This window comes from Tachysurus fulvidraco, chromosome 22, assembly GCF_022655615.1.
Source record: "Tachysurus fulvidraco isolate hzauxx_2018 chromosome 22, HZAU_PFXX_2.0, whole genome shotgun sequence".
Lineage (NCBI taxonomy): Eukaryota > Metazoa > Chordata > Actinopteri > Siluriformes > Bagridae > Tachysurus > Tachysurus fulvidraco.
Genome location: NC_062539.1, coordinates 16,565,107 through 16,580,106, shown reverse-complemented (window position 1 = coordinate 16,580,106; position 15,000 = coordinate 16,565,107). Strand labels below are relative to the sequence as shown.

The following is a 15,000-nucleotide window of genomic DNA, read 5'->3' as shown; positions in this document are numbered from 1 at the left end:
GTCTTTGGACCGGGGGAGGAAACCGGAGTACCCGGAGGAAACCCCCGAGGCACGGGGAGAACATGCAAACTCCACACACACAAGGTGGAGGCGGGAACCGAACCCCCAACCCCCATATTTTTTCATACCTATGTCAATTTGTGACTCCGTTTTCCGTGTGTATAGGTGAGCGCCCGTTCCGTTGCGATCTCTGCAGCTTTGCCTCGACCACTCAGTCTCATTTGACCAGACACAAACGTGTTCACACTGGAGAGAAACCATACCGCTGCCCCTGGTGTGACTACAGGTAACATCCTATACCCTAATCCCTACTCCCTACATCCTACTCCCTGCATCCCGTACACTAACGTCACGCTTCTACCCGACCGGTCAGGTCAAACTGCGCAGAGAATATCCGGAAACACATCCTGCACACGGGGAAACACGAGGGCGTGATGATGTACAACTGCCCTCGCTGTGATTTCGCCACCAATTCACCCTCCGAGTTCCGAAACCACCTTAAAGACAAACACCGGGACATTGAGAACCCTGACCTCGCTTACCTTCATGCAGGTAATTCACTACTACACTCACTTTACGTTCAAACTGGTGATAAATAAATAAACTATTTATTTACCTTTCACTTCACCATTACCATCTGTCCATCAAAAAAAGGTTCTTAATGAGTGAGTCGGTTGTGTGTGTGTGTGTGTGTGTGTGTGTGCGTACGTTTTGGAGCATTATATTGTTTCTCAGCACACACATGCACATAAAATACATCAAATCTGACACACACAGGAGAAAAAATGAGAGACAGGGAAAACCCTGTTGGGTTTGAGTGTGTGTGTGTGTGTGTGTGTGTGTGTGTGTGTGTGTGTGTGTGTGTGTGTGTGTGTGTGTGTGTCGCTCTGGTTGACTGACATCTGTGAATCCTCTGAGTGAGTGTTTGTCATTCTGCGTTGATGTTTTTATCCTACAATCTGTCACTCTGCGTGATTGACAGCTGTCTGTGCAAAACTGTATGCAACTGAGTCTGCCTTCACACACAAACATTTTCACACAAAGTAAAAGTTGACAGAGACAGACAGAGAGACAGAAAAAAAAAAGAGCGGTAGAGAGGAATCGAGATTTTTCTTCTACCCGTGCTCAGGAGTCGGAGCGAATCGACGTGACTTCCTTGTTTCATTTTTTTTTGGAAATTTATAAAATATACCGTAGATGCATTTCCTGTAGGATTTAATATTCTCTGCGTTTGCATGTTTGCGTCCAGGAATAGTGTCGAAGTCATTCGAGTGTCGGCTGAAAGGGCAGGGGTCGTCGTACGTGGAGACCGACTCCCCGTTCACACCAGAGGACGGCCGTTTAGGAGCCGAAACGCTGCAGCAGGTCATCATCATCCAGGGATACGGAGAGGAGGCGGAGTTACAGGGCACAGAGATGGAAGAGGCGGAGCTGGAGGAATCGGCAGCCGCTACACTGCAGACGCTGGCGATGTCCTCCGTCAATGCCGAGCTGCTGCAGGTTACGCAGGACGGATGCATTATTCCCTACGCACACAAGAACTACGTACTGGTTGAGTCGTCGGGCTCGGGGGAGGAGCAAACATTGCAGAAGGCGGAGCAAACATCGCACGAAACCATTCAGGATGGGACGAGCCCGTCGACGGCTTTAGATGCTCTGCTGTGTGCGGTGTCAGAGATCGACCAGCAGGACGGCGCCGATGAACAGGAAGTACAAACCACCGATGAACAACAAGCGCACGTCCAGGAGGAGGAGGAGGGACATGAGGCGGTGCAAGTTTACGGGGAGGTTGTACAGGTGCTGGGCCACGCCCATGAGGAAGTCCTACAGTTTGCAGCCAGCCAGCTGATGATGAGAGAAGGGCTAACACAAGTGATCGTAAACGACGAGGGAACGCATTATATCGTGACCGAGGTGGCCGACAGCACCGTATTTACGGAGAGTATGGGGGCGGAGTCTGGACAAGAGATAGGATTTGTAGATGCTGCAGGAAACCAGCCCAGTGAAGCTATAGTCACATATGAACCAGTCAGCCTTAAACAAGAAACTCAGGAATGATTGTGGCAGAGCTGAAGTATTTAGCTCCACCCCTTATAGAGTAGGATATTTCTGGCTCCTCCTAATTTTTTTATATAACTCAAAGTATAGCTACTGAACCTGCTGTTGTGTCATGTACAGGATGTCTTTATTATTATTATTATTAATTTTTATTATTAAAATTAATATCAGTTTGAAAGCTTTACAGAACTCAGTGGGAGGAGCCAAGCTCTGTGATACCAAGTGAGTGAACCAAGGGGGTGGAGCCAGATGCCAGTGCACCGAGGAGGCGGGGCTAAAAGACATACAATAAACTATAGATTTGAGTTGGCATCGCATTTACGTACAATCAGTTATGTAAACGGTCGAGTTCAAATCGTTAGAATAACAATCGACTCACACAACACACACACACACACACACACAAACATTAATGTAGATGAAATAAAATTTTCCTGCTATGTTTTGTAGATTTATTTGAGATGCCTAATAGCGATCGGGCTAAAGAAATGCACGCCGGTTAATTGAACTGAATTTCAGCAAACATGCGTGAATAAATAAATAAAAAAAATAAAATAAGATATCCAAATAAATAAATAAACAAACAAACAAACAAACAAACACCTGTGTGGTTTCACTTCTGTTTTTCGAAACTATACGTATGTTCGCACACGCACGCTAACATCGGACATCGGACCAGTTTGGACACACCTTCTCATTCAAAGAGTTTTCTTTATTTTCATGACTATGAAAATTGTAGATTCACACTGAAGGCATCAAAACTATGAATGAACACGTGTGGAATTATATACGTACATAACAAAAAAGTGTGAAACGACTGAAAATATGTCATATTCTACTGTAGGTTCTTCAAAGTAGCCACCTTTTGCTCTGATTACTGCTTTGCACACTCTTGGCATTCTCTTGATGAGCTTCAAGAGGTCGTCACCTGAAATGGTCTTCCGACAGTCTTGAAGGAGTTCCCAGAGATGCTTAGCACTTATTGGCCCTTTTGCCTTCACTCTGCGGTCCAGCTCACCCCAAACCATCTCGATCGGGTTCAGGTCCGGTGACCGTGGAGGCCGGGTCATCTGGTGCAGCACCCCATCACTCTCCTTCATGGTCAAATAGCCCTTACACAGCCTGGAGGTGTGTTTGGGGTCATTGTCCTGTTGAAAAGGTGGTGTGTGCAAACTTTTGGAAGGTGTGTCCAAACTTTTGGTCTGTACTGTACGTGTACTTAATTTCTGAATTCTGATAAAGCCACATAGCTTCCATTCCATTATTCAGGATATTATTCAGTACATACATGGAGTTACTCTGTCATCAATTTCATTTTCTTTTTTTTTAATTAATTGATTAATTAATTTTTCATCAGTGTAAAAACCCCAAAGAAGTTCTGCCAGCCATGTAATGTCGTAACTCTGTACAGGCGAGACTATGATACAGACAGACAGACAGACAGACAGACAGACAGACAGACAGACAGACAGACAGACAGACAGATAGATAGATAGATAGATAGATAGATAGATAGATAGATAGAAAGAAAGAAAGAAAGAAAGAAGGAATATTCACAATGTTGGAAATTCTTGCTCAAAAATATGCAAACCCCCACCCACTCCAAGTAAAAGGCCAGATCATCCAATCTACATATGAATCAAAATGATTGACAGCTGTGCAGGTGTTTTAAACTCTTCAATATTAACAGACCTTCTGGAAGCCACGCCCCTTTCCCGATCTTTGTTTGGCCGGTATACTTTCCAAGTAAATAATAAACCTTGATATAAAACGATACATATTTTGGATTAGGATTAAAATCTGGACTTCATGGAATCATTTCAAGGTTTCTGTAAGAGACACCAGACAAGTGTCTTGTGACACGAGTGAGTTGTTAACACATCTACACATTTATCTTACATCACTTTACATCACACACACACATTTAAATCCTGGTTTAACCCTCCACTAGAATTTACATCACTCAAACCACAAAGTCATGACATCAGAACACTGCAAAGGTTACATCATTGTTCAGACATTCATCAGCATTAACACACACACACACACACACACACACACACACACACACACGGCAGACAGAGACAGCCATCCTGTATGGCTTTATTTGACTCTCTATAGACTAATTACAGAGACTGTGAACGTGTGGGTCTCTCTAATCACCATTCTCATTAACCCTTTACTTTCACAGCTTAGAATCACCATGACGACAGAAGAGACATCAAAATCCCTTCGTCCCAAACCTCAGATGTAACTCTACCAAACCCCTTAAAAAAAGAATAATGTGTGTGTGTGTGTGTGTGTGTGTGTGTGTGTGTGTGTGTGTGTGTGTGTGTGTGTGTGTAAATGGGTGTGTTCAAGGTTTCACCTTCTCAATTAGCCTCCAAGAGACACAGTTTTAATTAATGAAGTCATTACTGTAATGTTCCTTTGAGAGCCCCGAGACCTGATACAGTGAGGAGTGAGACACCTCATTAGCATAAATCATGAATATTCATGTTTCCAGTGACGACCCCCTTCACTGTAGCAGAACATTCACACAAACCCTGTCCAAGGCGCTCCTCCTCTTTTCTGTCTTTCTGAGTCCGAGTCTCTCTCACGCTGTTTTTCTTTTCTGCCTGAGTCTCTACAGATGTGCTGAAAGACTGGTCATGATAGTTCTAGGGTTAAATCTTAACCTCCTAAGAAGAAAGGATTCTCTCTCTCTCTCTCTCTCTCTCCCTCCCTCCCTCCCTCCCTCCCTCCCTGGAGACAGTGCATGTCTTCACTGGTGTGTGTTAATTTAACAAGGTGAACACTTACAACGTTCACTAATGAGAAAGAGTTACAAACCTACATGTTAATGTCATAAGACACCTGTCTCACTCTCTGTACCAGCGAGACTATAATATAGATAGATAGATAGATAGATAGATATAGATAGATAGATAGATAGATAGATAGATAGATAGATAGATATAGATAGATAGATAGATAGATAGATAGATAGATAGATAGATAGATAGATAGATAGATAGATAGATAGACGGCATGAGATAGATAGATAGATAGATAGATAGATAGATAGATAGATAGATAGATAGATAGACAGCATGATATAGATAGATAGATAGATAGATAGATAGATAGATAGATAGATAGATAGATATAGATAGATAGATAGATAGATAGATAGATATAGATAGATAGATAGATAGATAGATAGATAGATAGATAGATAGATAGATAGATAGATAGATAGATAGACGGCATGATATAGATAGATAGATAGATAGATAGATAGATAGATAGATAGATAGATAGATAGATAGATAGATAGATATATAGATAGATAGACAGCATGATATAGATAGATAGATAGATAGATAGATAGATAGATAGATAGATAGATAGATAGATAGATAGATAGATAGATAGATAGATAGATAGATGGCATGATATAGATAGATAGATAGATAGATAGATAGATAGATAGATAGATAGATAGATAGATAGATAGATAGATTAAAAGTGGAGATTGTGCAGAAGCTGCAGGACAAACAGCTTGTGTTCAATGTCACATGTAGGAAAAAGTAACAAAGACGAGTTTCTCCTTCAAACTTTACCATTTTTATAGCACTTCCCTTCATCTAGAGGTTAAAGTTCAACACTGACACCATCATGTTAATTATATATGAATAATATAATAATGAACAGCAAGTCAGTGTTTATGGTAATCATCTCAGTTCAGTGGAGGAACGAGTTGTGTTTGTGTGGGACTCAGGAGGAGGTGCCTCTGTCAGTAGGGGGGAGAGGACAGGACAAGATGAGACGTACACACACACACACACACACACACACACACACACACACACACACACACACACACACACACACACACACACACACACACTTTTTCCACATCTTATTTTTTTGTTTGTTTGTTTGTTGACCTTGTTCGGTCACATGACCTTTAAAAACTCTCAAATTGGAGGAAAAAAGGAAAAAGGAGAAACTGTGACAGCAAGGTGAAATTAAAGACTGGTTTCATTACAATGTGTGTGTAACATTTTTCTCTCTCTCTCTCTCACACACACACACACACACACACACACACACACACACACACACACACACACACACACACACACACAATAATCTGTAATTGTTTATCTTCTCATCTGTCTGATGAACCCATAGTTTCCCATGAGTCTTTGCTCTTGTTGGAGTTTACACTATATTAGTCTCACAAGCCAAATCTGGTCCTTTTCCTCTGACCATTTAACCCTTTATATACTGTATAAACGTTCGCTGACACGAAAAACAAAACAACAACACGGTTATCTTTATTTCACTCTGCCTCATTTTCTCCTTTACCTGAAACAGCTGTTGCAGAATGTAAACATTATATTTCATCAACGCTCCAGTGATGATATAATGTAGAGGAAATCTTTCAGCACAGGTTGTGTTTGATGTAGTTTACTTAACGTGCCACAATGCATCATGGGATATGTGCTACTGTATGAACCTCCCCCTTCTTACTGTGTACTGAAACCGAAGGCCAATTAAACGTGTGTGCTGTTTAGCTGCTGTAACAATAATCGGTGTGTGAAGGTGCGGTAAAAGGAGCGTCCTGTGAAACCCTCAGGGACACACACACACACACACACACACACACACACACACACACACACACACACACACACACACACACACACACACACGCATGGCTGCTAATTGCAGTGAGACTCACAGTAACCACTTCATTACCGCACTGTGGCATCTCTGAGCTTTTGAACATAGTGACCTGTAAAGAAGAAAATTTGAACCCGTCCTGGATCATTTGATGAAAAATTAATGCATATAATATCACAGTATTCTGTGCGGTTATGGATTATAGATCGCAAATATGGTGTGCAAATTTCCTCTCAGAGATTTCCGGACTGTTAACGAAAAGCCGACGGAGAGGAACGACACGAAGGACCCGAGCTATTATGCGATGTCAGCTACTTCATGTAAAGATGAGGTCACACCCGTTCTTGTAATTATCCAATTAGCCAATCATGTGTCAGAAGCGCAATTCACAAGGTCATACAGGTCAAGAGCTTCAGTTAATGTTCACTTCAGACATCAAAATGGGGAATGATTCTGGTCTCAGAAACCGTAATGCGACCAGAAATGGTGGATTTAGTATTTCAGAATCTTCTCATCTCCATTCTGTGTGTAGCAGGTCTGCAGCTGATTCAAGCGAACTAAAATAACTACTCGTTACAATCACGGTGAGCAGAAAAGCATCTCAGAATCACAACACGTCAAAGCTTGAGGTGGACGAGCTAGAAACAGAAGGACAAATCGTGGACTAGTCCTGTCAGAAAACAACAGGAAGCTGATGCTGCAGTGGGCACGGACACCCAAACTGGACAGAACCAGCACCTAGTGTTTTTCCCAGTTACTAATTATTTGCTTTTTCGGTTGGTGTCTATGTCTAAGGCAAACTGCATAAGGTTGGAGTTTCATGCCAGGATCAGCAGTAAAGCTAATGTGAAGCAAATTACAATTTGTAACACAGCAGGCATTTAAAAAGAGGTAATAATGGCCTGTGTGGTCTCTGGGTAGCCAGGAGCGTCGGGAGGATGGTGGGCACACACACACACACACACACACACACAGCTGCCTCACATGTGCACTAGTAATTACCTTTCCTATTAGCGAATAGGTTGTTAATTCAGACTTAGCATTAATGTATCCTCAGCCATCAGGAAATGAAATATAGCGTTAATATACGCTAAAATGCACACACTGTATATGAGAATAGTGTTTCGTTGTCTTTGAATTATTACAAATTTGGTGTGTGTGTGTGTGTGTTTGTTTAACATCGCACCGAGCGAGCAAGTGTGTGACACCTGCAGCAGGAAACAGGTGACAACAAGTCGAGACACACACCCATAGAAAAATACACACCCACCTATACACACACACACACACACACACACACAAGCAGGCACTCACACTTTCCAGTCCAAGATGAAAAACAACAGACAAACAAGCTCAAAGCTGGAAAGTTAAAGTTAATAAAATATAGAATACCTGTAACACGATGAAAAAAAAAATCCCATTTCCATCATTTTTATTCTTTTTCATTAGCAATAAGTAATTATTGGTTTATTCTGTTTATTTGCGACGATGCAACGATGACGATCCATGATTTTCCTCATCATATCAACCTAACGTAATTTCTGTATCCGTGACAAAATAGACCTATATTAGCTAGAGCGCTGATCGTGCGTTAATGAGCAGTATTTTGTGTAAATATTTACACACTAAAGTCTCTGTGGTCTTATGTATCGTTGTAGTTTTGTTACAAGGTGCTACGATGCGGTTCTAAATCGATTCTTCATGCATCTTGCTTTCCGCAAGCCGACGCTATTGGTTTTTTCCCCGTTATAGACCGTTTTTGCTTAAAAAACACTGGTTATATAATATTATTGAGCATATTCAAAGAGAACAAAATGGTCAAAAACATGAAGGGATTTAAACACTAAAGATTTTTCCACGGCATGGTGGCTTAGTGGTTGGGGGTTCGATTCCCGCCTCCGCCTTGTGTGTGTGGAGTTTGCATGTTCTCCCCGTGCCTCGGGGGTTTCCTCCGGGTACTCCGGTTTCCTCCACCGGTCCAAAGACATGCATGGTAGGTTGATTGGCATCTCTGGGAAAATTGTCCGTAGTGTGTGAGTGTGTGAGTGAATGAGAGTGTGTGTGCCCTGTGATGGGTTGGCACTCCGTCCAGGGTGTATCCTGCCTCGATGCCCGATGACGCCTGAGATAAGCACAGGCTCCACGTGACCCGAGGTAGTTCGGATAAGTGGTAGAAGATGAATGAATGAATGAATGAATGAAATGAAATCAATGAAGGATCCAAAGCCTGTCCTGGGAATGTTGTTATTTATGTAAAATGGGAATACACCCTGAATGGGATGCCGGTCCATCGAAGAACAATATATCCACACTGGAGCAGTTAAGTGTAGTCAAACTACCACTCCATATTTCTCAGTTTTCTGGGAGATGGAAGGAAACCGGAGAACCTAAAGGATTCGGAAATTGTGTGAAATCCCAGACAACCTGGAAGCTCAGGATTCCCAGGATTGTGCCATCACTGTCCGTATGTAAAAATATGATTAGGAATGATCATTCGAACCCATAAAGCTTTGATCAAATGAGTTTGATGGCAATTTTACACAAGCGAACTGGTTTAATACTTAAATCTTCCATTAACTCAGTACCTAAGGAGGCTTCCACACTGGCAGATTAGTCTGAAACAAAGCAAGGAAAATTAGTAATGTGAAAACTGTCACGAGGACCAGGAAGCCCAGCATGGTACCGAACCTGTAGGACTACCCGTAGGAGGTGGTACCGAGCATCGGAACTGCGCCGTCGTTCTCGTAAACGTTAACGCAGCTAGAATTCAGGACCATGCTGTTCATTAAGTAAAGTAACCTGCATGTGTGTTTTAGCTGACGCTAACATGATTAGTTTTCCACAACGAATGTATCCCATGAGTGACAGGGGAACGTTGGTGAGACAGCATAACGGCACCATGGCTTGGTTCCCAGAACAATCACACTCGGATTTGAACGCCGCCTAATATTATTTATTTACTAGGTTAAAAACATTTCCATTGCCTGATGTTTAACAGTGGTTAGCATTTTTTTCATTTATAAAAAGGAGATCAGAATTTGCTGTTCATTGGATTAAACAGATTTTTTTATTTATTTATACAGTATATTAAGACATCTATTCTGTAAATAATAAAAATAAATCTTGGATACATATTCATCAAAATGATGTTGTGACTCCTGTCCTCAGATGTCGGGATTCACCTCCACCACCACTTTGCCTTGGTTCTTTCCAGCGTACATATAATCTATTGCCCTGTACACTGACTCCAATCCCACGAATCGACCTTCTTTTTCCATCTGTCCGTTATCGATGGCGCACAAAATCTCCCCCTTCTCCTGCATCTGGATTATCTTTTGCACGCACTCACTGTACTCTGATAGGAAGTGGGCCAGAAAGAAGCCTCTTATGCTGGCTGATTTCTGCAGGAGTTTGGCAGGAATTGTGTCTCCACTGATGGGCTGCAAGCCTGACTTGCTCTGATAACCTGAGATGAAGCCTACCACCAGCAGGCGCCCATGTTGCGCCAGGTTGTTAACAGCAAGGTCGAACACAGCGCCCCCTATTGACTCATACACCACATCTACACCTTTAGGATACTCCCTGCGTAACGTCGCGGCCAAGTCCTCTTCTTTGTAGTTGATTGGCCGATCGCAGCCGATGCTCTTCAGAAACTCTGCCTTCTCTCGGGTGGAGCATGTGCCTATCACATGACACCCAGCCATCTTGGCAAACTGGACAGCAAAGTGTCCGGTTCCTCCGGCAGCAGCCGTCACCAGCACTTTTTCCCCCTGTTTTATTTCCCCAAGGCACTTCAGGGCAATGGATGCGGTCGCTCCGCTCACAATCACGGCTAGAGCTTCTGGCTGCGGCTCTTTTAACGGAATCACTTTTTGCGCAGAAACGAGAGTGTATTCTGCAAACGCGCCTGCGTTTAAATAGGCCACCGTGTCACCCACTGTAAAGCGGGAACTGGCGCTTAAACCCAGTGCCACCACTTCTCCTACACCCTCAAACCCTACTGGGAACGGAAGGGTCAATGAGGGGTCGTAGCGGCCAGCGGAGTAGTTAATATCAGATGCGTTTATTCCAATGTATCTAAAAAGGAAAACAATAAGAAACCATGAGTTATATATGAATGGCAAATATATATTGATTATTATTTTACATGGTGACTAATGTACAAATGAACTTCTTGGAATTGGAATGTAGTGCGGACAAAAAATGTACAGATTCACGTAACGACATAACGATCGGAAGGTGGTGAGTTCGACCGACTCATCTGACTGTAAGCGTTCTTAGATAGAACTAGTGGCAAAACCTGCAGATACTTTGAGTATGCGCACCATATTAGCATTCGGGGATTTTTCGGGTCTCCCTCGGATAGTGAATACTACGTAGTGTCTACAGTGCTATTATACCCTGAGTAATAAAAACACGACATATCCAAAGTTTTACAACACACCATCACAACCCCATTTTATCCCTATTTGTTGTGATTGTTGATGCGTTGCTTTACACTAAATTTAATGGTTCAATTGATAATACTAAATTATCTAAATAAAATTCAGATACATCTCCACAACTGTGAGGAACACTGGGATGGTAAATGGGATGGACACTGGGAGGTACTGGGATGGACACTGGGAGGAACACTGGGGGGTACTGGGATGGACACTGGGGGGGGGGGGTACTGGGATGGACACTGGGAGGAACACTGGGGGGGGGGTACTGGGATGAACACTGGCAAGGACACTGGGGGTACTGGAAGGAACACTGGAAGAAGCACTGGGGGGTCCTGGGATGGACACTAGGAGGAACACTTGGGTACTGAGATGTACACTGAGAGGGACACTGGGGGGGTACTGTAATGGACACTGGGGGTACTGGAAGGAACACTGGAAGAAACACTGGGGGTAAATGGGAGGTACTGGGATGGACACTGGGGGTACTGGAAGGAACACTAGAAGAAACACTGTGGGTAAATGGGAGGTACTGGGATGGACACTGGGAGGGACACTGGGGGTACTGGAAGGAACACTGGAAGAAACACTGGGGGTAAATGGGAGGTACTGGGATGGACACTGGGGGTACTGGAAGGAACACTAGAAGAAACACTGTGGGTAAATGGGAGGTACTGGGATGGACACTGGGAGGGACACTGGGGGTACTGGAAGGAACACTGGAAGAAACACTGGGGGTAAATGGGAGGTACTGGGATGGACACTGGGGGTACTGGGATGGACATGCATCGTTTGACTACAGTCCAAACCTTTTCAAATCAGATGTCCTTGCTTCTTATTTCACATGTTGACTCATTTACTCTGCCGGTTATCCTGGGGACTTTTAGCCAAAATAAACAGTATTAACAGGTTTAGTCCTGATCTTAGTTACTGTTACAGTTACGAAGTTACTGTGTGGGTTTCATCTGGGTTCTGCAGTTTCCTCCCACCTCCCAAAAGTATGCGGTAGATCGATTGACTATGGAAAAACTCCATGTGTGTATGTGTATGTATGTGTGTGTGTGTGTGTGTGTGTGTGTGTGTGTGTGTGTGCTGACCGGTTCCGGATCAGCAGCTCGTTGCTACGCGGGGTCGGGACCGGAAGTGTCTCCACGGAAACAGCTTGACGGAAGTTGGGGCTCAGTTTCATTACCATCATCTTCTTCATGCTGCTCGGTATTGATGAGCGTTTATAATCCATGAAGTGATTCGAATACGACATGTCGATAATAAAACGCCTCTGAAATGCGTGTAAAGCTCGACGTGACCCCAACACAGACTTACACATCAGAGAAACAGACATGTTTACAGCAAGATTTTGTTCTGGATCGGGTCACGTCCTAAACCGAGCACTAGCACACTGAATATCGCGTCTGTCTAATACAACAATCCCTATACCTGCTACCTAAAGACACAAATGTGATTTGGGACCGAGCCCAAAGTGACTTTATTAGCCTTTATTAGCCTGACAAGCCTACAATGCTAATCCGTATAAACTTGTAGTTTTTAGTTAAACGATAAAACATATATCAAGCACAACACTGTTCGTTATTGTCATTTAAACTTTTAAGCTGAATGCTTTTCATTAAAACCCGAATTTAAGCTGAATATTTTTTTTGTCTTATTCCTTAGCAGGTCGTTGTGTTGTGCTGGAAGTTCACTTCCGCTTCCGGTCATTCTGCTTCCCTTTTGGCATGCAACAAAGCACGTGCAAAGCAAAATGTGTTTGGGGAAATTAATAAAATCATTGAGTTTTTTTCATATATCGCATATGTTCTAGTATTTAGTTATGAAATGTATCTAATTTAGCTGATATTCCTGTATGTTAACGGTTATACATACACACTCTAACCAGTGCAACACTCCTCCTGTACCTCAATTTGACTTAAAATACAACTTAAAATGCAAAACTGAAAAAAACAAAAAATCTTGTGGCACATCTGCAGAGATTAAGATGCCATGGCATGTTACCCCAGATGCACTGACCTGGTCACCTCACCTCACTTGTCATCCTATTAATAAAACCGTGGCTACAATTATTGGTCAAGTGTGTTGACACACACAAGGAATTTGGTTCCAGTTGTTTGCGACGCTCAAAAGTACAGACATAAATAACACTATGCTATACAGACTCTACAAGACAATGCAGATGATGAGATACAGTATTGACAGAATGAGTATTAAATATGAATATAGAATATGAACATAAAGTGTTATGTACATAAAGTGTGGGAGTGCAAATAACAATATTGTGCAATATTATGCTTTTTGTACAATATATAGCAGCAGTAATGTGTGTAATATAATATATACAGATGATTTGATGACTGACAGTCCTGATAATGCAGTACTTTAATCCTCCAGGATGTTCCCAAGATTATTTCTCTTTTTAGGGAAACCTATACGGACTAAATCCACAAGTGCAGAACGGTTGATCTCTGAGGCTTTGGCTCGGGTAAAGAGCTTGCAGCTTCGTGCCCTGGTATTTTTTGTGGAAAATAAATTAAAAAATATCACATTGATCAAAATAGTGTATGATAATTATTCCTATATTAAGTGGATGTCAAAATGAGACGTTGCTCATTTTGGTTCTCAACTAGCCCCACTGTAAAGGATATGTTTGTTCTCCTCTTCCCACATTATAAAGAATTCAGCAACAGTAAGCTGGTACGGTCTCCAAAAAAGTGGTTTCCACATTTGATTTTGCTAGCTATCGGACCATCCGGTGGTTACTTTCCAAGTAGAGCTTCTGTCTCTAATGGACGGAAAAATTTGGCATTCTCAGCCAAGTCATCTGTGCCTGTAAATATGAATCTCAAGCTGAAGACTGTGCCTATCTCAGGCGTCATCAGGCATCGAGGCAGGATACACCCTGGACGGAGTGCCAACCCATCACAGGGCACACACACACTCTCATTCACTCACACACTCACACACTATGGACAATTTTCCAGAGATGCCAATCAAACTACCATGCAATTTTTGGACCAGGGGAGAAAACCGGAGTACCCGGAGGAAACCCCAGGAGCACGGGGAGAACATGCAAACTCCACACACACAAGGCGGAGGCGGGAATCGAACCCCCATCCCTGGAGGTGTGAGGCAAACGTGCTACCCACTAATCCACCGTGCCCCCCGCCCCTACAAGTTATAAGAGGTAAATTAGAAAGCTAAACACATATGTATATATGGTTCCGTGAACCCTCAGATAGCCACTAGGGTTCCTTGTAATTTCAACCTGGCGATTCGTTTTCGGTGAAAGATGGCTGTATTATAATGGTATGTATTACAAATACTGCACCACGGGTTACTTTGCTGGATTTTTTTTTTTTTTTTTGGAAGGCTCAGCATATGTACAAACATTTACCTTACATGCTATTTTATCTGGAGTTCATAGAACCAGTTCCATTTATAACCAGTGTTCAAAGTTGATAATAAGGCAATAAGACAAAACCTTCTGGATTTGTACATGTTGTTTGACTATTGTTTACCGGTTAAGCTTCTAGCATTAATAGGTTTAATGCCCTGAAACAAATTCCAGGTTCTGAAAATGACGTTCATGTGTGCATTAATCTGATTTTCTAAAACAATCCATAGCGCCTGCAAAATATGTATTAAAGCAAGCAGGTTGACTTATAACTCAACAGTCTACATTTGAAAGAAATGTAGAAATCTGTCGTGTAAATATAAATATGTACTCAGTCGTGTAAATATAAATATGCGAGCAGTAGGAGGAGTGTAACAGAGGGAAAGGCTGGAGGTGTGTGTGTGTGTGTGTGTGTGTGTG

The 15,000-nt window shown here is 42.5% G+C and overlaps 2 protein-coding genes across 2 annotated transcripts in view; one reads left to right on the top strand and one right to left on the bottom strand.

Annotated features, from left to right (window-relative positions):
• znf407 (zinc finger protein 407) overlaps positions 1 to 2,467 on the top strand; it is a 12,541-nt gene extending 10,074 nt beyond the window's left edge. Inside the window, exons 7-9 of the mRNA XM_027153292.2 lie at positions 166 to 286; positions 374 to 552; positions 1,250 to 2,467. Of these exons, the coding sequence (XP_027009093.2) occupies positions 166 to 286; positions 374 to 552; positions 1,250 to 2,058 (1,109 nt within the window). The 3' untranslated portion in view covers positions 2,059 to 2,467. The remainder of the gene's footprint in view (positions 1 to 165; positions 287 to 373; positions 553 to 1,249) is intronic.
• Positions 2,468 to 9,780: 7,313 nt separating this feature from the next.
• Positions 9,781 to 12,894, bottom strand: LOC113646819 (prostaglandin reductase-3). Its single transcript, XM_027153279.2, has 2 exons — positions 12,272 to 12,894; positions 9,781 to 10,809 (listed from the first exon to the last, which is right to left on the bottom strand). The coding sequence occupies exons 1-2, from the start codon at positions 12,514 to 12,516 to the stop codon at positions 9,897 to 9,899; spliced, it is 1,158 nt and encodes a 385-aa protein (XP_027009080.1). The 5' UTR covers positions 12,517 to 12,894; the 3' UTR covers positions 9,781 to 9,896.
• Between the last annotated feature and the right edge of the window lie 2,106 nt (positions 12,895 to 15,000).

Coding starts and splice junctions, on each gene's coding strand:
- LOC113646819 (XM_027153279.2), bottom strand. CDS start 12,516: ATGTCTGTTTCTCTGATGTGTAAGTCTGTGTTGGGGTCACGTCGAGCT. Junction 10,810..12,271: donor GAGCTGCTGATCCGGAACCG/GTCAGCACACAC, acceptor TTTCCTTTTTAG/ATACATTGGAATAAACGCAT.